Below are 23,957 nucleotides of genomic sequence, written 5' to 3' on the forward strand. Positions count from 1 at the left end.
ATACTTTTATAATTATATAAATGTAAATATTGTTAATTTATTATTTAACAGATGGTGCGATTGGTAGTTTACCAGTCATAAGAGTTCCGCAAACGCAACAATTTATAACCGATGTACCAGTCGTACAAACCTCTCGTAAACGCTTGAAACCGCAATCACCCGCACCCGTAAACTCCCGCAACCGCAACCGCTGCGGTTAAACCAGTCAGACCCTAAGAAGTGCATTCATATAACCACTACAAATAAAAGGAATGGTCACGTGCTAAATTCGTTTTCAATTTTTGCAAGATAATCATATACCAGAAGAGACCCGATCTTTTTAATTTCTTTTGTCCAAACTTACAGTACAGTTAAAAGTAAAAGAAAAAACACTTTTGATGAAAAAGATGTCAAATACAGAAGGACCAATGAATTTGCCAATATCATGATGTGTTTTGCAGTTGTAAAGTTTTGCTTTTTTGTCTGATTTTAATGAAGTGATCCCACAATCACTGTTTTCTTATTTATTTTTGTTTGCTCGTCAAAGAAAATAACTTCTACAAATCCTTATGTTATACAAATAATGCTTGTAAGAAGTTGCAGACTCATAAAATATTCAACAACAAAACAATTTTCTGCAGAAGAAACCGAAGTATACTTAAAAAAAACTACCATGAAGTTTCCTCTTATTTTATTGACTTGGTTCAAGGAAGAAGAATTACATAGATGAGTAACATTATTCACTTAGAAGGTGGTGTCTTCTTCTTGAGGGCATCATCCTTTTGATCTTGCTTAGATCCAGACACAGCTGCGGTTGCAGCCACGGTCATGGCTGTAGCAGCTGCACCGAGCTTGACACCCCCAGCAGCCTTCATAGCGCCTGCAACTTTGGCGAATATCGCCACTCCACCTACCAGGATGCCTCTCAAAGCTACCGTTGGTTTCACCACCATTTTTCCTTTTACCCTGCCCATTTTCATACATACATGTATATGTCAAAGACATGGCTCGAAAGGACGAAACTTGTAAACCAACAAAAGGGTTTATTTAACTTGATATACGCTGTAATAATCATCTAGATATTAAAATGTTTACTCCCAGTGTTCATACTAACAAACATAACATCTTAGAAACCACACGCATCTCTCAAAGCTATGTCATTACAGCATTGTCAGTCACTGAGAAGAATCCTCGGAGAACATAGGAGAGCAAACAATAACAAGTTTTTTTTTCTCAAATCAAATCAACATACGATACGATACACACGACCTGATTCCTCTTAACCAACATTGAACCGAAAGTTCGGACCTTTGATTTTTTCCAATTTCACTACAATCAAACAAAGTCCATCCCGTTGATGTTTATCGACCTAAGAAGATGTAAATCAGCTAAATGTTTCTACGAGTAGCACAATACAAATCCAAGATTCATATCCAAAAACAACAAGCAAATGGAGATTGCAACATCGATGTATATAAATCTGAGGGACACAAACCAGATGATAATAAAGAAAAAAAAAAAGAAAGATTACGACTTGAGATTCCAATAGATTGATGATATAAGTTGAGAAATTTTTAGGATTACAGAGTTTTGTAGGAAGACTTACCGCTTTGATGTCTTCTCTGTTGGTGTTGTCGGGGATTTTGATTGAAATCGATTTCTCGACAAGTTTTGTTTTTTTTTTTCTCTCAGACAAAAAGCTATCGAGTTAGTTTGTTAACATTCAAAACGATGTCGTTTGTTAAATAAAAGAATATTGTTTCCGACGTCGTCGTTTAGTGCATTTTCTTTTTCATGAGAAGTTGAGAACAAAAGTTTGCTGTTTTGGACTCTGAAATTACCCTAGTTTTTTGTGATGATGTGAAGCATTGCAAGCAACAACTTAGATTTTGGTTTACATCATTCTCTATTAATTTACTTATTCTTGTGTTTCTTTTTCTTCTTAGAATGCTTCTCTGGCTTTTTGCTAATGGGGGATCTGTATTGATCATGTGTTTTCTTCGAATGTTGATCAACCAAGCCAAAGCTGGAAGATACACACAAGTTGATGTAATAATGAAAGCCCTTAGGTGATCAGTCATGGTGAAAGACTACTGAATTTCTCAAAACAAATTATAAAATACAAAAGATATTAAACACTAGAAGTCATTGGTTTGAACCACGGCTCAGACGATTTATTTAGCCAAGTGGTCGTAGACTATTGAAAATCTCTTGAGACTTGGTGTATATCCACGTCAGTTTTGAATTTGATTCCCTTAGAATTCAAAGTATCATTACTTGGTCTTGTATTTGGACTTTGGTCCAAGTAGTTTATATAATGGATCATTACAGATGGTCGATTCATTCCCTTATATTAGTCGGAAGGCATTCCAAATTCGGATCATGCAGTGTGATAATAAGTCTACTTTGTAGCTTTAAGTGCATTCTTCCGTGGACAATCGGATCAATCAATAGAATTTATAAAAAAAACACTAAAATAATGGTGTAAGTGTAGACTGAGATTCTCAATTTTTTTTTTTTTGCCAAAAACATTCTCAAAATTTGTTTTAGAAATTTATAGTTAAAGGACTCTTTCATTTTCTATTTTCTTTTCTTATATATATTTTTGTTTTATTTTATTTGTAAGAAAGGTGATGATGTATATGAGCAGAGACTAGGAAAACAAGAACAGGTTTTAAAAGCCGGCAACGCAAGCTCATCTATAACCATATACTTTTATCTTCTTCTTATTACATCCATACACATAATATTTTCATAACACCTATACATAGCTAATTTTTAGTAAAATCCAGTCGTATTTTCTATTTTTCACCATTAGGACACAACCATATCTTCACTTGTATCACTTTTCTAAAAATAGAAATTATCCCCATGACTTTGAATTGGTCAAAATCTCTTTCTCTTTCTCTTTCTCTTTCTCTTTCTTGTCTCGTTGTCTCTTGTCTTATATCAGCTTGTCTCTCCTCCCACATTTCTCTCCATTCCCCTGCATTCCCTTCCGACCAGGAGAAATCTAAGGAACCGAACTCGCCAAACCCATCAAACATGCCCTCAAACAAACCATCTTCCATCTTCCCTTTACATCACAAACAAACAACACCATTAAAACCTTCAAGCAGTACCAATACCACAAACCAAGCATGCGCAGCATGCAAATACCAACGCAGGAAATGCGCTCCCGATTGTCTTCTCGCTCCTTATTTCCCTCACGACCGTCACCGACAATTCCTCAACGCGCATAAGCTCTTTGGTGTCAGCAACATCACCAAGATCATCAAAGACCTTAGCCCTCCTGAGAAAGACGCGGCTATGCATACAATCATGTTTCAGTCCGATGCTCGTGCCAATGATCCCATCGAAGGTTGCTATAGCATCATAAGAAGGCTTCAGTACGAGATCGAATATAATAAGAATGAATTGGACATGGTTCTTCATCAATTGGCTGTGTTTCGTGACCGTGCTCATAATCATTATCATCAAGAGCCGCATATGCAGATGCAAGAACCTGAGGATCTCTCGAGTTCTTGTGATCTAAACAACAATAACTCGATTCCTTACAGTTACCCGCTTCATCATGTCCAAGAACCAAACCAACAACAACAATATTCTTCTTCGGGAAACTTCAATGGGTTACAAGAAGACATGTGGTGTCTTCAACTTCAAGATTCATCAACGACAGTGAATATGAAGGGTGGCTTCATTGATGAATGTGGGGGCGTTAATAAGCCTGTAGAAGACGCTTCTAACGAGTTCGAGCATCATGATGGTTTTGTTGACGACAGTAAACTCGACTTGCCTTCAACACAATTCATTGTTTCTTCTTAGCTTTTATTTTCCTGATTTAAGAATCATTTATATAACAAATAATCCTCTCAATAGATCGATCTCAATAGATTTTTTTCAACTTTATTTCTTTTTCTTTTGTATCTCATTTGGTTAAATTCATTATAGGATTAGATGTGAAGGAGACATGGAATTTTCGAAGATATATGTCACACAAGAATTTGATGGAATAAAAATTTAGTCGAGAACACTTAAATATTTTTTTTTTAATATCTCATGTGTGAAATAAAGCCGTCAAACAATAAAAACAGGCTCATGTGAAGATCTAAAAGAAAAGTCTCATTTACACTGAAACAAATAGAATCTCAGGAAAAGAGGAAGACGTGTGTTTGTATATAGCTTAAGAGTCAAAAACATGATTGACCCTGTTTTAGCCTTGTGCAACATGAAACAATTCAAGCGCAATTTTAGCAAAAAAAAAGAAACAACATATAGAATCTAAGAACATTCGAAGTCGAACAACCGCAAGTAACACAGAATGCCCAATAACGTGTGTAATAAGCGTTTACAATAGGCCCAAGAAGAATAGTAAGTGAGGCCTTATGTTATAAATCGGCCCATTTAAGCTTTTAACTATGTAAGAAAGTCCCACATCGCTAAGTTGAAGAGGAGAAGCTTTGTTTATATACCAACGAAGTCACGAAGTTGATTGTCCCTTCGGGGACATCCGATAAAATTGGAACGATACAGAGAAGATTAGCATGGCCCCTGCGCAAGGATGACACGCACAAATCGAGAAATGGTCCAATTTTTTTTTTTCATAAATCGATTTAACGTTCTTCATCTGTTCTTCTGGGTTTTTGATTTCTAGGGCTTCCTGCATTCTGTTCTTCTGGATGCTCGTTTCTTAGGGTTACTTTCAGCTCTCGGGAACCGTAAATGAGGATTTGGAAGCAAATATGTGCGAAAAGAGGAAGTGTCAATGTTCTGAAAAATTTCTAGATTGATTTCTTCTGGGTTCGGTTGTTTCATTTTCTGAATCAAAACTGACGTTTTGGATGAAAATCTGCGCGAATAAATAAATCACACTTTATTGAAACCATGATTTTACTGGAACCGAACTTTTTTTTTTTTTTTTTTTTTTAGCTTAAGACAATCAGATTAGTTCATTGTTGCAGCTCTGATGGTCGGAGAAATTTGTTTTTCTCTGTTCATTTTTTTTTTTGAGACGGCGACACAAACTCCCGTTTTCTAACTAGATTACCGGTGCAATGTTCCGGTTAGGTTATCAGTTTAGGGTAATCTGAACACCTCTTTTTTATCCCCATTTTTGAGTTTGAGGAGCGTCTAAAGCCTGATTGAGGATACTATTTTTCGAGTTGAAAACTGAGTGAAATAACCATAGAAACTGAACTTCTCCCCAATCAACAAACCAATCTGAATTTCACATATAACAAAAAAAAATGGTTTTCTTCAAGAAACAATTCTTTTATCAGATACAATAAACCACATCACTACATAAACTCGCAAACAAATCACAAATTTTTTGTCTGCAACAGAATCTTTGACTAGTAACATACAAGACGGCTTTGGCACCTGAAAAGTGTAACCAATGCCTTCAGTAGACATAAACGTAGTGCTCTCGGTGAATCCCTCTTGCTCAACACCAAAAATGAGAGCTACCCTTTTGTAAAGGGTAACGAAACTTTTTAAGTATATATAGGTTCGTGGGCTTTGTTCTATGAACTCGTGTCAATGGGAACAGATCTCGCTGGAGACGAACCGGAGCTGCTGCTACTGCTGCTGATTTCACCATTGGTTGTAACCTCGGATTGAGCGGAGGAGCTCATCGCAGTTTGGTTGGTATTTGTGGATGGCGGCGCTTGTCCTTCTTCCGCTAGTTTCTTGAGGAGGTTCATTACCGTTGGAAGAAACTTGGTTGACAAGGAAAGAAGTCCAGGTAGCTGTCGTTGATCACAGATGAAAACATTGGCTAATTCAGAGTGAATTATTATTGAGTTCAAATGAAGAAAAGTATGTTGGAAAAAACTTGCTCATACCGCTCCGTTGCGGAACTCTTCTGAAATGTTAAGTTGCACCCACAAGGCTTTGGAAACAAGGTATCCAACAAACAGAACCAAGAGCCATAGAGGATTTCTGACACAAAGAGATGCAAGTAAGGAGAGGAAATGTGAGTGAGGAGAATCTCCTTTATATGAACAAAAATAAAACAAAGTCGATTCAAAAGAATGATTGAATACCTTAAGAGAGTCATAAATTCATTGAATCCAAGAACGACCAGTGCAAGGATTGCCCATGGAGGTGGCAACCAGTTGTTATTCCGTCGGTTAGCTTCCTGAAATTCAATGCGACTCCATTCAGATTTCAAACCTCTAAAATTTTGTACATTGTTAGATTCTAATAATATTTCAAAAAAAACATCAGCGTACCTGTGCAGAAATGGCCTGTGTAACGGTATATTCTGTCTCGTTTTTGAATTGTCTCCACAGTGATTTACACTGTACAGGTGTGATCAACGTCTTTTCTGGTGCAACCTGATAATAAAAAGGTAACGGTTAGAGATCTTATATATCTCAAAGGTGGGAGCAATAGTATAATATACTTGTGTATTCATTATCTACACTGAGTGAGGTTTTAAGTCACCTGCTCCCAAGTGCTTGACGCAAGTGAATCAATTGTGCTGATGCTCCTGTTGGTAGCATTGTTGCTCGTAGGATTAACCAGAGCGAGAGTCAATGTCTTCTCAATATTGTCGAGTTCATCATCCAAGCGGATGACAGCCATAACGGAAAGCAGCTTCAAGGACTATACAAGGAGAACAAGACGGTAACATCAAAACCTATCAAAGAATAGGTGCAGAGATATAGCTATATAAGGTAAGGTTCATACTGCAGAACGAGCCATTTTGGTGATTTCTCTGATGTCCTCCTTTCCAGTCCAAACACGTGGCATTGAATCAGAATCATGGCTGAAGATTGTAGCAAATCTGGATAGAAATTTGTTTAATCAGAAAGCTGTGTAAATGAGGGAAGTTATGGATAATGAAATTGATGAGGAAGTAGTAAAATGGTTTCACCTATCCTTCATGCGCATCAAAGCTCTTCCAGCCTCTTCCCTTGCCTTGGTTTCAACAATACATCGAGCATATTTCTCAAGGTCAGTGAGCATTTTATTCCGTGTTTCCTTGTCCATGTCGAAACCAGATAGTGCATCGGAGAGACCATAGACAGCCAATTCTGCTTCTCGTTTTAATAGCTTTCTTATTGCTGGCCAGGTTTCATCATTAGCTCCATCCAGGAGAGCTTCCACCGGTCCGGATAATGCTAAATTTAGTTTTGACTGCAATGACGACGTTCTATTAGGAAAGTTCAGATAGGACTTGACACATGTTTGGTGCTTGATTGTCCAGATTAATACGCATGGATTTTTCTGCTTGTGAATTCTATTTACCTGATACAGAGTAGTCAATTCAGACAACTTTTCAGTACGGACAGATGAGATATGGGCTTCAATGTCGCGCTGAAGCTTTTCCCGGGTTTTAGATGTATCCCAATTTGCTTGTTCAATAACAGCCTCTGCAACAAAACATATCCTCAGTCATTCCAACTAATGTCGGATATCTTTCAAGGCTCTTTCGTATTATAATCTCCATGTTCCAACATGCTATTGCTATCCTACTATATCACATTTTTTAAGCAGTAACAACAATAAGTCATACCTTCACATCCTTTATCAAACTTAGACATGCAAGACAGAGCGCACGAGTCCGCTGATGATGAAAAGCCTTCTCCAGCATTCAAGGCCTTCTCAAAAGCATCCTTGAAATTTTCAAGAGCTCCAGATCTCAAATGTCCAAGCAAGTCTTGGAAAGTTGGTTGAACAAGCTGCATAGGACAATAAGAAAATGAGTGCCTAATAGTATCTGCTTTTAATGCACGTCCCTGAATGTTTTCAGGTGACCCCTGATTGATTGCAAGAAAACACAAGTTGAGAGCATATGCATTACTTGCAATAACTTCTCTTGCAGCTGCTGTTTCTTGGATGATCTTACACCTTCTTCAAAGTATGTCGCTTCTGTGTCATACCTATGACAAACATCAGGACACACATGAAAAGGTTATTCCTACTGTCCTAGAATATAATATATGCATTAAGAAGTCTATAACTCAATAAAGTCAGCACACGAGAAAAAAAAACTGTACAGAAGAACTCAGCACCAAATTCTTACTCTGATAGGAAAGATTGGAGGATTGGGCTCAGCTTCTTTCCAAATCCGTAAACAGGACCAGAATGTACAGCTTCTTCCAATTCGCGCCAATTCTATACAACGTTTAGAAATGAATATTAACAAAAAGTCACCGACAGGGATTAAAACGTGAAACAGTATCATGAAATTTCACCTCATTCGCAATAAAACTAGCAAACTTTTCATGGGCAATTTCCTCACATCTCACAGTCGCTACCATGACCTGCGTATAAATAACAAGACTGTAAGGAACAATGACGCCCGGGTGACGTCTCAGAGCCTTAAGCAAGCACAATTACCTTGTGTGCTGGAAGGTCCAAGTCTTTGTTTTCTTTGATGACTTGCCACATCTGTTTTGCGCTAAAAGCAAACGCATTTGCAGGGACAACTCCTCGTCGATCACCAGCGAGCCCACCAGGTGCGACAGACTGGAAGAACCGTTGTCTCAAATTATAGACCTTTTACAAACAAAATATAGCAAAGTATTAATAAGCCATTTCTTGAGCAAATTACGCCAGGAGACTCTGGAGTTTATCCAAAATGTAAAGCTAATTGTGAACGGACCTGCTCTTTGAATTGCTCTTCCTTTTCTTCATAACTAGAGAGAGCAACCACTTCAACCTGTCACAGGAGAAAAAAAAATAAATTTCTTGATCCTACCAGAGAAGAAGAATACAAAGTTCTTATCCAATGGTTAAGTAGACGAACATTGAAGAAATCACTAAGTGGAGTCTCTTTGTGTGCTTGAGGCTTGGGGACTGAATCCCAGATCTGCATTTAAAAGTAAATTATAAGGGATTGCATAGTCAAAGCGCATAAAAGCTAAAGACTCTTATTTTTTTACCTTCTGAATGTCTTCCCTCAGCACTGGTTCTAAATTTTCCAGAGGCGTCTGCAAATATTCATCCACAACTTATGATCCAAAACAGAATGATAAAGAAGAAAAAAACACAAAATGCAAGCTACCGCTTAGTAAATGGAAAAACACTAATGCATACATACCCGTGTTTTATCTCTAATGACAAACATCAAAGTCGTCTTCCGCGGACTAAACAACCTCATCATAACCTGATCGCATGTAGCAGGGGAAATGGTGTTAAGACTTCGGATCAGAATCACTCATCTTGATAAGAGGATGCAGACACTTACCTGGAACACAGTCTTCAATAGAGGTTTATTTGCTGCTTGTTCCCGACCAATATCATGACACCACCTGCATTAGAAATCCGAAAACCAGTAACATATAAGATGACAGAAAAAGATGGTTCTGCTATCTATGGAAGAAAAAGAGTAGAGAAAACCACTTACATGTTTATGAGAACTATGTCTGAGACAGCAAGTGCAAAAAGAGCACTCTGTTTCTCGAAAGCAGTATCATCCTAACAGCCGAATACAAGGGAAAAAAAACGTAAGTAAGCCATTCAGCACTGACACATTCTTTGTGTTGCTCAGCGCATGAAAACAAGTTAAGACTCTAATGAATACGAGTCAAGTCATTCATAATCAGTGGAAAAGCTCAAAATAAGATTATACCAACTGGTATATGATACAATATAGTGAAAAAACCAAAAAATGACAAGTAACCGAGACTATATACCTCTCCACGCTCTCTCCCATCGGTACCCTCTAAATCCATGACAACGGTGCAAGGCTCAATACCAGCGCATCTAGCAATCCAGATTCCCTTGGTCGTCTGGGACCTGAAAACAAAGGAATTTTGAGAGGAGGTTAATAAAAATTAGAAGCTAAAAGTATTCTTCCAACGAAAGAGCAGAACATGCCTTCCTCTAAAAGCATCCATTTCCCTAAAGTTCGTTCCAAACAAATGATTCAAGAGCGTACTCTTCCCTGCAAATTCCAACCAGAAAGACCTCAGAAACCATAGCATAGCATAGATCCAGAAGGAAAGGAAAAGCTTTTGGATTCAAAGGACTTTTGAAACAAACATACCACTACTTTGAGGACCCATAATGGAGACAACCGCATATGAAAGACCACATTCTTCCAGCTTAACCTCCTTGATAAAATGATCAACCCCAGAAACATTAAAGGTACCATCTCCATCGATAAGCTGGGTAGAGCAAGCAGCATCTGCATTTTTCAATAAAGTAACGAATGAAACCAATTAACCAACTGAATAAATCAATATCTTCCCCTCATGTAAAACAACTGAGATCTAATTTTTTTAGTCTTTGCTATTCAATAACCAACTTCAAAAATCAAGACTTTTTATTTTCTTCTTTAAACCCAGAATCCTCAATTCCATTTTCCCAGCACTCAAATTCACTGTTAACCCAGGAAGACAAATCCCTGAGATTTCGATAGTAATCAAAGCAAATCTAGCGTCAGAGTGAATCATTGACACTCATCTGCTACCAAAAGAAGAATCAAAATCATCTAACACCTTATGAGCGAGCAAAGAGGTTTACAGCTAGATCGATCACAAAACCCTAATCACAAAGAAACTGAAATCGAAAAACGAATAAATGTTTGGATCAAAGCGAAAACTGATCAGATCAAAAGGAAAACGGATCCAACGAGATCAGGAAACATTTTTATGAGTTAGAGAAGATAAAAGTACCCATTATCGCCCAACGGTGCTTTCGATAGAGTGATGAATGGTTGAAAAGAGATTGTGAAGAAAAAATAGATACAGAGATCTCGAGAGGAAGCTCGAGTATATTATGATGCTGCTGTGGTTCTGGCAAGGGTCTTTTGACAAATGAAAAATGCCAAAAAGCGATCAAAACAATTATATCTGCTTTTTGCCATTTTTCATTTTATTCTATTTTATTTTATACAAATACAAATTGATTAACTTTTTCTAACCGCAAATGAATTTTAATGATTTATCTCCTTAGTTAACATTGTTCAGCTCTGGTTAATTAATTTCTTAGAAAATAAGTAGTAGTATATTTTTTTTAAAAAAAAAGATTAATAATCCACTAGATTTTGACCCGCCCTTTAAAGGGCGGGTATATTTTTTGTTTTAATTTAATTCTCATATTTGTATTCTCTTTGTGAATAAATCTTAATCAAAATATATTTTATTAAATAATAGCAATTTAAAAATTTATCTGATATAAGTACGGTTAGGGCTGGGTTGCTGGTCGAACCTGCTAACCCGCAAATTTCAATTTTGTTTTCGTCAAAAAATATGATCCACACAACCTGCAAACAAATAATTTATACTGGAACCCGCTCTATTTTATTTTGCGGTTATCCACGGGTTATAATTTTTTTTAAAATATTTTTTTTGATTTAATAATTATAAAAAGTATATTTATAATAAAAAATTATAGATTTTTAAAATTTAAAATTGTTTTTTTAAAATTACCATATTTTTAAAAAAGTGTTTACTTTTCTTTTTGTTCTTATTTTAAATATTTTTCGGATCGGCGGATACCAACAATCCAAAATCTACCAACCCGCACCCATCCGGAATAAAATATTCATAACTGCATCCGCAAATCAATTTTTTCAAATAGTTGATTCAAATTTATGATTCGCTCTTAAAAGAATGAATATATTTTTTGTTTTATATTTTTTAAGAAATATAAATTTTATAAAATCCAGGTTGTAACCAATTATATTTCTGAATATTTAATTTTTCTCTAGGATATATTTAATTTTTCTCTCACATCTTTGAACCTATAAATATAGCTGCAAAAAATATATAAAAATTTGAAATTGAGATTAGTATGATAAGGAGTTCGATATAGATAAGCCTTTAAAATAGAAGTTTAAGTTCCATGTAAGGAGCTCGATATACAAAAAATATGACATTCCTAAAAAATTAGAATTTATCATTATGGAACTTTAACATCATATGTACTTTTAACTGATAAATTTAATGTCTGTATAAAATATTTAAAATTTGAATAAATTAATGTTTATTGAAAAAATCTCAATTATTGGGTTAAGATGTAAGTTATGTTGTTGTGCAGTTGTAGTGTGATAATGATTCTTGAAAAAATCTGGTGTTCAATTGTATTGTTGCTAAAAATATTTTAAATATAATTACAAACTTTAAGTTGAAACGTTTTAATATCGATGTAATCATTGACGAATTTGAATAGAGTAATATAAAATAAAAATTAGTTTCAAATATTTTAATATAAATTATATTTAAACCCATTAATAAATAATAAATATATTTTCAAAAAACAAAAAGAAAATTTTGTATTATTAACAAAACATTTTTATAATACATATTGAAGTTTGTTTTACCAATATAATTTTGGTTTATGAAACCAAAATCGGTTTATAAATTAATTAGGTTTACTAAACCTAAATCTAAGCCACAGTCCTCCTCCTCCACCGCACCTCAACGCTTCAGCCAGCCTGCCACCATTGCTTCAACTGAAAAAGAGACAGAGTAAGAGATCCAAATCCTCTCAGATTGACAACGGCGATGAAGTTGAGACCGTGACGACCGGAAAGCTTGAGACTGTCATTTTCTCAGCTTGCCAACGGTTACGAATCTCAGACCATGACGACACGTATGGTTGGGATATGTATTTTATTTTTGTGCTTCAAGCATGGTCCTTTGGAAAAGGCAAAATTCATAAAATCTAACTGTTTTTTACGGAAGGCAAGTAACTGTTTAGAAAGAAGATCGTGGTTTTTTATTAAGTAGATGCAGTTAGAAAATATATGATTTATTTTTTAAAAATTTGGTATCATTAAAAGATAATTATTGGACATAACCTTTCATCAATTGGTCATGCTGAAGAATTAATAGAATAGATTTCTTAGGGAAATTATAATTTTCAGGTAAATTTACACTGCATTGGCAGATGGTAAAGAGAAATTGGGTCCCACGTGGGCATTTACACATTGATGTTCGGCTGGACAATAATGGGCCCCACATAAAAGCCCATTTTAGTTGGGATCCACGTCGCCGCCTCTTTACCTTTCTTTAAGTTGGACGGTGTGATCGGCTCCCGCATGCTGACACGTGGAATTTTCACCGTCATAATTTTCAAGGAGAATGATTTTCTTCATTGGAAAGAGTAGTAGTCTCTCCGAAAGACGCTCAAATGGTTAAATCAAAACAGCTAATTAAAGGCTATATCGAGGCCCGACTGATTCGTCTCACCCATAGTGCCTGAAGATCTACAACGATGCTCAATAGCAGCTAGATTCATGAGCATTGTAGATTTTGTAGACGATAGTCTCTAGTTAATGCAATGCTTTGTTACATGAGAAATTTAATGCCAAATTTCTCCAAAGTCGTTAATAAATTACAAAAAGAAAAGAAACGAAACCGTTTGATCAAACCGTTTAATTACTGAACTGGGCCTACGGCCCATAGCCCATGGATATTTCGTCTTTCTCGCACATCTTCGAAAGAGTGAAAAAGCTCTCTGTCAGGGGGAAAGCAATCGCAAAATCGCAATCTCGGAGAAGAAATGGCGGCCAAAACCCTAATCAGGTCAGGAGCTTCGCTGATGAATCGGTTCCTCTCGAAGCCGGCGGCGAATCTCGTGAGGAACAATCTCAGACCGTTTCAGCAGATAGCTCCTCAGGGACCAGAACTCCCGCCGTATTTCCCCCCTTCGTTTTCGAACCTACAGAGCTCCTCCCTCCCTTCGCCCCCTAACGACACTGTTACGCTTCGTGAGCTAACGGAACGTGGGTTTCTCCACCCATCTGGGCTTCCTTCCCTCGAGTTTTTCTTGCCGGAAGGTACTTCGGTCTCTCTTACTTTCATTTAAAGCGTTATATCTGTCGGAAAGCTAGATTTGTGAATTGGTCTGAACCTCACTGAGCTGTGTCTTTGTTGGTAAATGATGATTGAATATTAGTCAGGTGCTGATCACGTGCTTACACAATAGAAACAAGATTAAAAAGTAGTAAACTTTAGGTAGGGTTTAGTCTTAATATTTACTTATTTGCTGCTAGTGGAAGTACTGGCCTGTGTTGTTACTTACGGAGAGTTATAAAGTGAGGGTCAGGAAGCTTGCTATGCTTTGTTACTTGAGTTGTGCATGTAACTAGTTGTTTGTACTTTTGCAAAGTTGCACGCTTTGATGTGTTTGATATCTTTGTTCTTTGGTGATGTAGTTGATCCTTCAAGTGAGCCATTGCTATTATTCCCCAAGAGGACATTCCAACCTAGCACCATCAGGCGCAAACGTAACCATGGATTCTTTGCTCGGTATGTATTTTTTCTTTTGTGTTAATACTTCCTTATTTGAGTTCAAGAGTAGAGTTTTACTTATATTCCTCGGCTAAATGTATGTAGTAAACCAAACCTATTGCCTCTATAAACCTCTATTAGTACAACGTTGTAAAGACCTAAAATTCATTGCTCTTTCTCGTTCACCTTTAGAGGAATCTGTTGTAAGAAGAAAAAGTTTACATGGTTTCTTTTTTAGTGATTTCTGTTTACTGACTCGACTAGTGAATTGTTTGAATGTGAACAGCAAAGCAACCAAAGGTGGACGGAGAGTCATTGCTCGGAGAATAGCTAAAGGACGTCACAGAGTCACTGCCTAGAATCTCCGGTTATCAAATAGGCCGGTTAAAGTCCCCTCTTCTTGTGTCCTTTCAGGCTAGAAAACTCTGAAACTTCGATTTCATAAATAACTCGGATGTATTAAGATCCATGTTTTGATGTGTTGTTGAATCTTGGAGTCCAGTTCTAAATTTTTAAAGATCTCATTGTTTTTTTCCTGTCAATAACCTTTTAACTCCTTGATGGATAGTTTATTATCCAAGTAATCTTTTTATTCATATGGTAACAAATTATCACTGCTCTAATAACGAAACACCCAGTACTTAAAAGGGGTAATAGTTTGTGTCTTTTCGCCAAAGATAAAATTTTTGAAAATGACCAAAAAAGAATCTCACAGTTGACCAGTGATAACACTGTACATGAAAGTTGCATTGAATTACGACAGTCCACATCTTGACCCCACAATCTATCATGCAATACAATAATCTCCAATAGAAAGGCTTAAACAAAAACTGACCATATACAAACACAATGTCTACGTAGGTGACGTGAGAGAGAGATCGTACATCCAATCCACAGATACGTCCTTACTTATATACATGCGTGTTGTATTCAACGTAGGAGTAACCTTTTCCTACAACTCACACGACTATAACCTAAGAGAGAAGTAGCAACATTGGCTCTCCCCCCATTAAACAAACAAAATGTAATATACCAATACATAAAAAAAAATATTAAATGTAAAAATCACAAATTCTTATACTGTACTATAGGATATATAATATATGGACAGGACTTATCAACACATGTGGATGATTATTTATGTTCTCTCTTCCCTCTTTACACATAGATAAAAAACGTATGTAGTAGACTCTATATATGTATTTTATTACGTACCCATGTCTAGGAATCCCATGTTGGAGTAGGACTAGGGCTCGCTTAATTGATGACGTACTGTCCACAAGAGATTGGCGATAACGAGGGTGATGATGATGATGATGGTATGATCATGTGATTGATGTATGAGTCCACTCGATGATGATCGCCAGGCATTTGCAAGTTGTACCTGGTGGGGATGAGGAGATCGTGGGCTTGTGAAACTGGCGAGGAGGATATTATTTTGTTTTCAAGAACTTGCCCACATAATAACTTTGTGGCCACCAATGGAATGCTCCGAAGGTCATCACCATTACTGTTGTATGGTGTTACAAACACTTTATTGCCATCATTGTAATCTTGAATGGTTTCCTGATAAGAGCAAATGGTACTCGCTGGGAGATCTGGTAGTGATGACCATTGGGAATCATTATCATAATGATGATGATGATGACTATTTGTCATTGGTGTGGCTGAAAAAATGTCAAGATTTTTGTAGAGGCTGTTATCTTGATGAGATTGGTTTGTGTTGGTAGTGGTTGGAAACTTGAAATCTCCTTCGCTAGAGGTTGGGAACATCGATGGGGCCATAACGTGAGGAGAAGGAAGAGAGAGGTGACTTGGAGTGATGAAATTAGGGTTAGTGTTTGTGATGATGATATTTGACATGAATCTTGAACCTTCATCGTCGCCATTAGTAGCGTTGAATCCGTTGTGACAAGGAAGGTTAGTGAGCAAACTCGCCATTGAGGAGATATGATGATTAAGATGATGACGAGACATGAGCTTCTTTTTTATGCTTGAGTTCCAGAAATTTTTGACCTCGTTATCTGTTCTTCCAGGTAGATGTTTAGCGATCTGAGCCCATCTGTCAAAAACCAATAACATAAAAATAAAATACGATTTTTGACCCCAAAAAAAAACGCTTATAAAAACTAATCACTTCTTGAAGAAAAGTCAGTTTTATATATAATATCACATATATATGCAGTGTTACCTGTTACCGAGAAGGCTATGAAGCTCAATGATAAGAGCAGATTCCTGAGAAGAGAAGCTTCCACGTTTTAGATCAGGTCTTAAATAATTTATCCATCTTAATCTACAACTCTTTCCACATCTCTGCAAACCTGAATATATAGTTATTAATTAACACACACGCAAAAGCACATATAGATCAAAACCTAAAAGACAGACTTTTATCAATAGATACTTCAAGAAACAAAAACCATATATATATGCCTGCATGTTTGGGAACAGAGCTCCAACATCCATGGCCATATGTGCTGATGAAGTTGATGAGCTTTTTGTCTTCTTTTGGTGACCAAAGCCCTCTCTTCACCTTTTGCTTGTTGCAGCACGAGTGATGGCCCATCTCTCTGACTCTGTCTCACTAGTATTTTCTCTATCTCACTCTAAGAATGCTTGTACGATGTTGAGGCGTTATAAACTTATAATATTGTAAAAAAAAAACTTACTCCCTATGCTCCACTCTAAGTGAAGTTCTAAGATTTTTATTTTGGTCCATAATATGTGATGTTCTCATTATTCCAGGTAAAATTAAATGTCATTCAAATTTTGTGATCAATTACAAAATCATGTACTATTTTGTTATTGATTAAACTTGTTTTATTTAATGTGATTTTTATATAACCAAGATAAAGTGTATTTGTATTTTCTTAATAATTGTGTAAAAACCTTAAACATCACTTAAAATTGTACAGAGGGAGTATAATATTGTGAAGATTAATGCACATAATTAAAATGAGAAAGAAATGGCGGCTGCAGAAATTTTCACATTATTTTATAACAAATTAATATACCACCTAATTATGTGGGCCCGTTTTCACTTTTTAAATTCCGTAACAAAAGTAATTTAAATTGTCAGTAATTTGGAATTTTTGAAGCTGCTTTCGGTAAGTAAAGAAATTAGTATGTAATAATTTGAAGATAATGATATTTATTTTTTTTTTCTATTTTATAATGTATGGTGTTGCTGTTAAAACACAATTTATTATTTTTCTAAATTATAAATATAATTTTAAAATATTTAAATTTTGAAACAACGATTTTTTAAAAGAAAAATATTTCATATAAAACGGAGGAATAATATTTAGGTGGTTTGTAGCACACAGAATACGAGAGTGATTAGTGTATTTTCTTAGGTTTTTTAGTTAAATACGATGATTACAGAATCATGTCCATTGTCTTCTTCTGGACCGACACGTGTTGCTCATGCACACGGTACATGTCCTACGCCTCAGTTTTTTGTGTAATTTTGTGTACCACTAATTAGACCTAAGATTAAGCGAAAAAAATAAAAATAGCATCAAACCAAGTTTTTGTCACAAAAATAGTATCACAAAAAGGAAAATGATCAAAATAAATTTTATTGAACGATAAATATACATTTATAACTATTGGATTAACTAATTTACGACTTAGGGTTTAAAGTTAAGGACTAGGGTTTTAATAATATGTTTAAATATTTAAAAATAAAAATTAAAAATTAAATTTTTCAAAACAAAAATATGCTATTTTGGTCATTTTATTTTTTGAGTGCTATTTTGTGACAAAAATTTAAAAAGTGCTATTTTAAAGATTTTCCCTAAGATAAACGTTATTACAGTATATTTGTTTTTTTTTTTTTAATAAAAGATTTTCTATTTAAAAAACATAAGAGTGCAAATGATACAAAGCCTAGCTTAGTGGGCTAAGAGCCCTTACATGTGAAACAACCCAATCTAGTGAAGAAACCCAAATAAAGAAAGCCCAGGAACAATTGGAGAAGAAAGAACCAGGCCCAGCCTGTTTTGAAAGAAACTTTGATAGTAACGGAAGAGTCACGGGATGGAAGGGATGATCGATGGAGCAGCACGGGAGGAGGAGAACCAAATGGCCAGCATGTCCGTTGAGAGTTCGCGGTTGTCCACTCTGATGCTAGCAATCCTTCTTCTGATAGTTCTTTCTGTCTCAAGGAGAATAGAGGAGATGGAGCGGAAGGTGGAGCGATGCAACCTGTGATTCCGTTCAGTCCAAATTGCATAGATTGATGCTTGCCAAGTAAGAAGGAGGAGGTATCTCGCAGGCTTTGATCCCGCAAAACGATTTAAGTGGTCCAATACATCCATCCAAGAGCGTGGAGGCAAAGAACCGAGTCGTTGAGAGAGCGCTGACCAAACATTCCAGGAGTAACTACAATCGAAGAAGAGGTGAGACCGAGTTTCAAGAGTGGAGTTACAGAGCAAGCAGGAACCGTCAATGATGAGTCCCCAATCAAGTAGCCGCTCCCGAGTTGGAGATCGGTCAAGAACCATAAGCCAAGTGAGGAATCTGTGCTTTGGTATCCCTTTAGAGAACCAGACTTCTCTAAACCATGACACCCGCGGCTTACTCTCTCTGAGAAGATTATATATTTTCCTCGTAGAGTAGCGACTTTTCACCGAACCATCAGGGCACCAGATGTAAGTGTCAGTAGACTCAGTTATGGCTAGTTGCAGTAGGAATGTATATATGTTTACTTGGTTTTCCGATCGTGCAGGGGGGAGAACCCAGTGATCTGTTTCCCAAAGCTCCGCCAGAGTGCAAGATGAAGGGATGCCAGATTGAGTAAGACTTTCATCCTGCAGGAAGGATGACAGTCTGCCAAATGGGGACCAGTTACAAGACCAGAAGTAAGTAGTTTCACCATTGCCAATACTCCTTTTGATCCAGTTGTAGGCGTGTTCGCGTAGTATCAGTAGCTGGTTAGCTTGCCATGAATGTTTCTGTTTTGTATTTATAACCCAGAAATTATTCAGGTCACCATCCAATATCTCTGTAATGAACCAGCTGGACCAGATGGAGTCTTGCTTGAAGAATAATATCCAGATGAGCTTGAGGACCGACGCCAGGTTCCAAACATGTAAGTTCTTGAGTCCTAATCCACCTTCATTCTTTGGCGTCGAAACTGCTGACCAAGCGACCTTGGCCGAGTGAGGCCCTTCTGTTTTCCCTTTCCATAGGAACCTTCCACAAATGGAGTCAATCTCAGCAAGGCAACCCTTAGGAAGAATGAACGCACAAGACCAGAAATTGGTGATGCCCGAGATGACAGTAGCAAGTAACTGAAGTCTCCGAGCAAACGAGAGAGATCGTGTTGTCTAAGTCATTAGTTTGGCTTTGATCGATTGAAGCAAGGGAGCACAGTTGGTCATCGTGAGCTTCTTGGTACAGAGAGGCACTCCAAGGTATCGAACCGGTAATGCCCCTTCATTTAATCCGGTTGCACATTTAATTTGCTGCAGCTCATGGGGCTTGATACCTGCAGCGAAGAGGGAGGTTTTAGTAATACTAACCGCCAAGCCTAACCGTTGCTCGAAGTCGCTGAGGATGTCAAGGACCACTTGAACCGATTGCAGTGTGCCCTCACAGAAGATTAGGAGGTCGTCAGCGAAGCACAAATGTGTAAGCTCTGCTCGCCTGCATTTTGAATGGTAACCGAATCTCCCTTCCTTAGCCGCTTTATCTAGAGAAATAGATAGGCAATTCATCGCAAGAACAAATAGATAGGGGGATAATGGGTCACCATGCCTTAGTCCTCTTCTCCCTTTAAAGAATCCATAGGTAGATCCATTAAAACCAAGCGAGTAGGAAGTAGTACACACGCATGCATGAAGCCAGGATAAGAAAATCTCAGGGACTGATAGACTTCTTAGGCACTGAAATATGAACTCCCATCTTATTGTATCAAATGCCTTGGCGATATCCACCTTGATAGTAATCCTTTTTGGCCCTCCTTGTTTGTGGTAGCCCTGTACTATCTCAGAAGCTAGTACCGTGTTCTCAATGAGTAATCTACCCTGAACGAAAGCAGTTTGATTAGGCAGAATCACTTGAGGAAGAATCACTTTTAATCTCTTAACCAGCATCTTGGATATTGTTTTGTAGGTTGTGTTACAGCAGCTTATTGGTCTGTAGTCAGAGATAGTAGAGGCTCCTGGCTTTTTAGGAACAAGGGTGAGGATGGTTGAATTCGTTGCAGTAGGGAGGAAAGCGGTGAGGAAGAACTTTTTAATTGCAGCGACAGTCTCATCCCCCACCAGCGACTAAGAGGCTTTAAAGAAAGCAGAGGTAAAGCCATCCGGTCCAGGAGATTTGTTAGGGTTGAGTTTAAGTATAGTTCTGGTGATCTCTTCATCTGTGGGACAAGCTGACATGATCTGGCTTTGTGCAGGAGAGCAGCGGAAGTCATGCAAGTCCAGCAACCACTGGAGAGAGGAGACTAGGGGGTAAGAGTAGCTGGGGCAAGGATCGCACTGAAGTGAGTCAAAGCTATGTCACACAGCTCCTTGCAGTCTGTTACTAAGACACCATTAGGAAGTAGCAGGGCTCTGATGGCGTTGTAAGAGTTTCTCCCAGCAGCCACTCTCATGAAGAAAAGCGTGTTCTGGTCACCTAGTTGGAGCCAGTTGTTTCGAGATTTTTGCTTGAAGAAAGCCTCTTCAATTCCCCTTAGGAAAGTCCACTTGGCCATCATCTCTTTTTCTGCTTGAAACGTCTCCATGGTTGGATTCTCCAGTGATTGCACCTGCACAACTTTAAGCAACTCGTTAGTGTCAAACACTCTCTTTTGAATGTCAGAAAAACTCTCTTTATTTAGTGTTTTGAATTCTCTCTTTAATTTTTTCAGCTTAAACCCCAAGTACGAAAGATCAGTTGCTCTACTCCCACTTTGAATCCATGCTGTCTCAACAACCGTGAGGAAGGATGGGTGGGTTGTTAGGAAGTTGAAGAATTTGAAAGGTTTGGTTCCAGGGGAAGGTAATGGGTGGGAAAGGTTCAGGAGGCAGGGGGTGTGGTCAGAGAATTCATGGGGGTGGAACGTAGCGACGCTATGAGGGAAAGATTCAATCCAAAGATCATTTACCAAGGCTCTATCTAGCTTCTTAGTAATAGGCATTGAAGGCGTTTTGTTTGTCCAGGTGTGGTTTGAGCCTTGGTAACGGAGATCGAAGACACCAAGAGAGAGGAGGTGATCTTTCATCTCGGTCATATCAGTAGTGAGGTGATTAACTGCGTCAGAAGAGTGCTCTTGATGATGAGTGATCTGGTTAAAATCGCCGCCGATGATCCAGTTCCTGTTTTCTAGGAAAAGTGTGCTTTGAACCTCATGGAGATCTTCCCAAAGGGTTGTTCTCTCCTCTCTAGTGTTAGCAGCGTAGACAGCTGTGAAGGTGATAGATGGAAGAGGAGGGATTAGGACAGAGCAGGTGATAGACTGACGTGATTGATGCAGAACTTGGACTGAAGCGGGGTGTTTCCATATGATAATGATACGACCATCGTCATCAGTATCGTGGTTAGATACAAAACTCCAGCCTGGGCAGACCTTTAAAAGAAGGGGTTGAAGATTGGGTTCCTTAACATGCGACTCCAAAATAGCGCCTACGAGTGGTTTATGTACAGACAACCACTGTCCAAAAGGGCGATGCTTATCCGGCTCATTAAGTCCTCGGACATTCCAAAAAAATAGGTTAGGATCCATAATTAATGAAGGGGATTCTCCTCACAGCGAGAAGAATCAAATGTAACTGGAGTAGGAGAGCAGGGGGCTAAGGGAGGGTGGTCAGTGGGTGGGAGGATGGAGGTGGATTCTGTGGGAGGGTTAAGGCTTGGGACCGGGGTAGCTGGGGGAACATGTGGTATAGTAGCGGATAAAGGGGCAAAAGGGTTTTGGGAGGTGATACATGGCTTAGGAGGCAGGGTGATAGTACCGAATGTAGGGCTGTTTATCGGGCGATCTCTAAAGACAGCTTCAAGCCCCACAATAAAAGAGGCAGGGGAGTCCAGAAAGACTACATCAGTAGGAACAGGCGACTGATTAGAGGGATCAATCTCCATAGAAGATGAAGGGCAGGGATCATTGGAGGGTTGAAGAGGAGGGGATTGGGGGGGGGGTAGGAAAAAATTGGTGGAGGAGGAGGAGGGGAGAAGGAGGAGGGAGGAGTGTTTACGGTTACAATAGGAGGATGAGAGGGAGGTACAGGGATAGAGTAAAGGCTGGGAGTAGTATTTTGAGGCGGATTCTTCCTATGGGAAACTTGGATCCAGTCTTGAGGACCCCTAGGCCCTTTGGGGCAATTTTTCATCAAGTGGCCTGGAAGCTTACAGGAGTAACATGATGGAGGGTTAGGGGGAGGCTGATTCTTAGATGAATCAGAGGGACCAGCAGGAGGAGGGATTTGAAGGCAGTTTCTCTGGATATGGCCAATCTCTTTGCAATGGGCACAGATTGGAGGCACCCAAGGATATTCCACCTCTACATTGACAAAAGAACCATCAGAGCGGCCTACTTCTATTGTCTTTGGGAGAGGTATGGAAGTGTCTATCTCTACTTTAACATGAGCAACACTGATGCTTGATAGGCTCATGGTCCAATCGTCTTTTTCTTTTGGCTCACCAATCTGCCCTGCGATATGGCTCAAACCAGTGTTGTGGATGAGATCGAATGGCACTCCTTTGAGGTGAGCCCATAGTTGTATTTTCTTGAGAGATGGTGTGTAATCTTCTGAGAACTCCGACCATCCAGAGACATGAAACATGGCAGTATCTACATACCACAACCGTTTGAGTAGAACCTTTTCCCGAATGAAATCATTTGGAATCCTAACAAGTACTGATTTCTTTGTAGGAAGCATATGGATCTCCAGGTGCTTGCCTTTGCCCCACATGTAGTTGAATACATTCTGAATGAGGCTATAGGCAGGTACCCTCCCAAAGAATCTACAAACAACAAAATCTTTGTGAAGTTCAGCTCCCTTGCGGTAGACCTCATCAGGTATGACGACCCTTGGGACTCCTTCAGGAGAGAATATTTGCGGTGATAATCGTTGTAGAGAACGGTCAGTATTTGTCTTTGCTTTTGCAGCCCAAAAAGTAGAAGCCTGAGCTTGAGGAGGCACAGGGGGTAAAGGAGGGGTTGAAGGAGACCCAGCAAGCAGAGGAGCTGGGGGGGAGTGAACAGGAAGAGAGGGGGGCGAAGGAAGAGGGAGGATGCCTTTGACAGCTTCAAGGGAGGCTAGATGGGAGGTTGGGGAGGAGCCAGAGCAGGTAATGGGGTTTGTAGATCTAGGGTTTGGAACAGTAGAGGGATTTTGAATAGTAGAGGGGTTGAGGGAAAGAGAGTAGGTAGCTAGGAGTTGGGAAGTAGATAACAGGGGAGGGGGGAGTGGAAGGAGTAGTAGCGGTTACAGCTGGGGTGGAAGGGGGAGTAATAGACGGAACTACAGTACTAACAAGAGGTATTGGAGCTTGAGGGGAACGGCGAGAAGAAGCCTTAGAAGGAGTAAAGATCGGGAGGAGGAGAGGGGGGGAAATTGGCCAGGGTCAGGAGGGTCAGGGAGCGGCGGGGGGAGGCTGAGAAAGCCGGCGGAGCCGTTGGGTTCAAGGGGGGAGAGAGAGCAACAGTCAACCGGGAGTTAGCCATTTTTTTCTTAGTTTACTTTTGGAAACTTTTTGAACTTTGAAGTTTCCCAAAACTCAGCGAAGTATGAGAATTACACCGCTTGGATACAGTATATTTGTTATAATCAGATATTTAGATCACAACCC

At 38.5% G+C, this 23,957-nt stretch overlaps 5 protein-coding genes, 1 long non-coding RNA gene, 1 other non-coding gene and 1 pseudogene across 7 annotated transcripts in view; 4 read left to right on the forward strand and 4 right to left on the reverse strand.

Annotated features, from left to right (window-relative positions):
• Positions 1–534: 534 nt before the first annotated feature.
• On the reverse strand, positions 535–1,689 carry LOC108863371 (uncharacterized). Its single transcript, XM_018637769.2, has 2 exons — positions 1,586–1,689; positions 535–945 (listed from the first exon to the last, which is right to left on the reverse strand). Exon 2 carries the CDS (start codon positions 930–932, stop codon positions 720–722), a length of 213 nt encoding a protein of 70 aa, XP_018493271.1. The 5' UTR covers positions 933–945; positions 1,586–1,689; the 3' UTR covers positions 535–719.
• A 1,274-nt stretch (positions 1,690–2,963) lies between these two features.
• Positions 2,964–4,007, forward strand: LOC108863370 (LOB domain-containing protein 22). The gene has a single exon (XM_018637768.2). It carries the CDS (start codon positions 3,025–3,027, stop codon positions 3,802–3,804), a length of 780 nt encoding a protein of 259 aa, XP_018493270.1. The 5' UTR covers positions 2,964–3,024; the 3' UTR covers positions 3,805–4,007.
• A 429-nt stretch (positions 4,008–4,436) lies between these two features.
• On the forward strand, positions 4,437–4,864 carry LOC130494814 (uncharacterized). The gene is made up of 2 exons (XR_008934253.1): positions 4,437–4,564; positions 4,634–4,864. It is a non-coding gene; the product is annotated as an uncharacterized LOC130494814 (long non-coding RNA).
• Positions 4,474–4,576, forward strand: LOC130495411 (U6 spliceosomal RNA). The gene has a single exon (XR_008934681.1). It is a non-coding gene; the product is annotated as a U6 spliceosomal RNA (small nuclear RNA).
• A 322-nt stretch (positions 4,865–5,186) lies between the features above and the next one.
• LOC108863129 (protein ROOT HAIR DEFECTIVE 3) lies at positions 5,187–10,768 on the reverse strand. Its single transcript, XM_018637448.2, has 23 exons — positions 10,611–10,768; positions 9,980–10,120; positions 9,811–9,877; positions 9,627–9,729; positions 9,338–9,408; positions 9,179–9,242; positions 9,032–9,097; positions 8,874–8,921; positions 8,738–8,800; positions 8,594–8,650; positions 8,329–8,487; positions 8,184–8,252; positions 8,012–8,103; positions 7,790–7,868; positions 7,502–7,667; positions 7,234–7,358; positions 6,860–7,122; positions 6,673–6,769; positions 6,427–6,588; positions 6,213–6,317; positions 6,024–6,118; positions 5,823–5,919; positions 5,187–5,726 (listed from the first exon to the last, which is right to left on the reverse strand). The coding sequence occupies exons 1-23, from the start codon at positions 10,612–10,614 to the stop codon at positions 5,502–5,504; spliced, it is 2,418 nt and encodes an 805-aa protein (XP_018492950.1). The 5' UTR covers positions 10,615–10,768; the 3' UTR covers positions 5,187–5,501.
• A 2,614-nt stretch (positions 10,769–13,382) lies between these two features.
• LOC108859276 (uncharacterized) lies at positions 13,383–14,698 on the forward strand. The gene is made up of 3 exons (XM_018633165.2): positions 13,383–13,720; positions 14,099–14,192; positions 14,461–14,698. The coding sequence occupies exons 1-3, from the start codon at positions 13,444–13,446 to the stop codon at positions 14,531–14,533; spliced, it is 444 nt and encodes a 147-aa protein (XP_018488667.1). The 5' UTR covers positions 13,383–13,443; the 3' UTR covers positions 14,534–14,698.
• Positions 14,699–14,819: 121 nt separating this feature from the next.
• Positions 14,820–16,763, reverse strand: LOC108860840 (transcription factor MYB26-like; annotated as a pseudogene).
• A 2,744-nt stretch (positions 16,764–19,507) lies between these two features.
• The window catches only part of LOC108858027 (uncharacterized), a 13,593-nt gene continuing 9,143 nt past the window's right edge, over positions 19,508–23,957 (reverse strand). The window contains exons 4-7 of the mRNA XM_057010752.1: positions 22,361–23,474; positions 21,917–22,223; positions 20,710–21,791; positions 19,508–20,452 (exon numbers count right to left, since the gene is read on the reverse strand). Coding sequence (XP_056866732.1) covers positions 19,508–20,452; positions 20,710–21,791; positions 21,917–22,223; positions 22,361–23,474 — 3,448 coding nt within the window. The remainder of the gene's footprint in view (positions 20,453–20,709; positions 21,792–21,916; positions 22,224–22,360; positions 23,475–23,957) is intronic.

The sequence above is a fragment of the Raphanus sativus genome, chromosome 5, assembly GCF_000801105.2.
Source record: "Raphanus sativus cultivar WK10039 chromosome 5, ASM80110v3, whole genome shotgun sequence".
Taxonomy (NCBI): domain Eukaryota; kingdom Viridiplantae; phylum Streptophyta; class Magnoliopsida; order Brassicales; family Brassicaceae; genus Raphanus; species Raphanus sativus.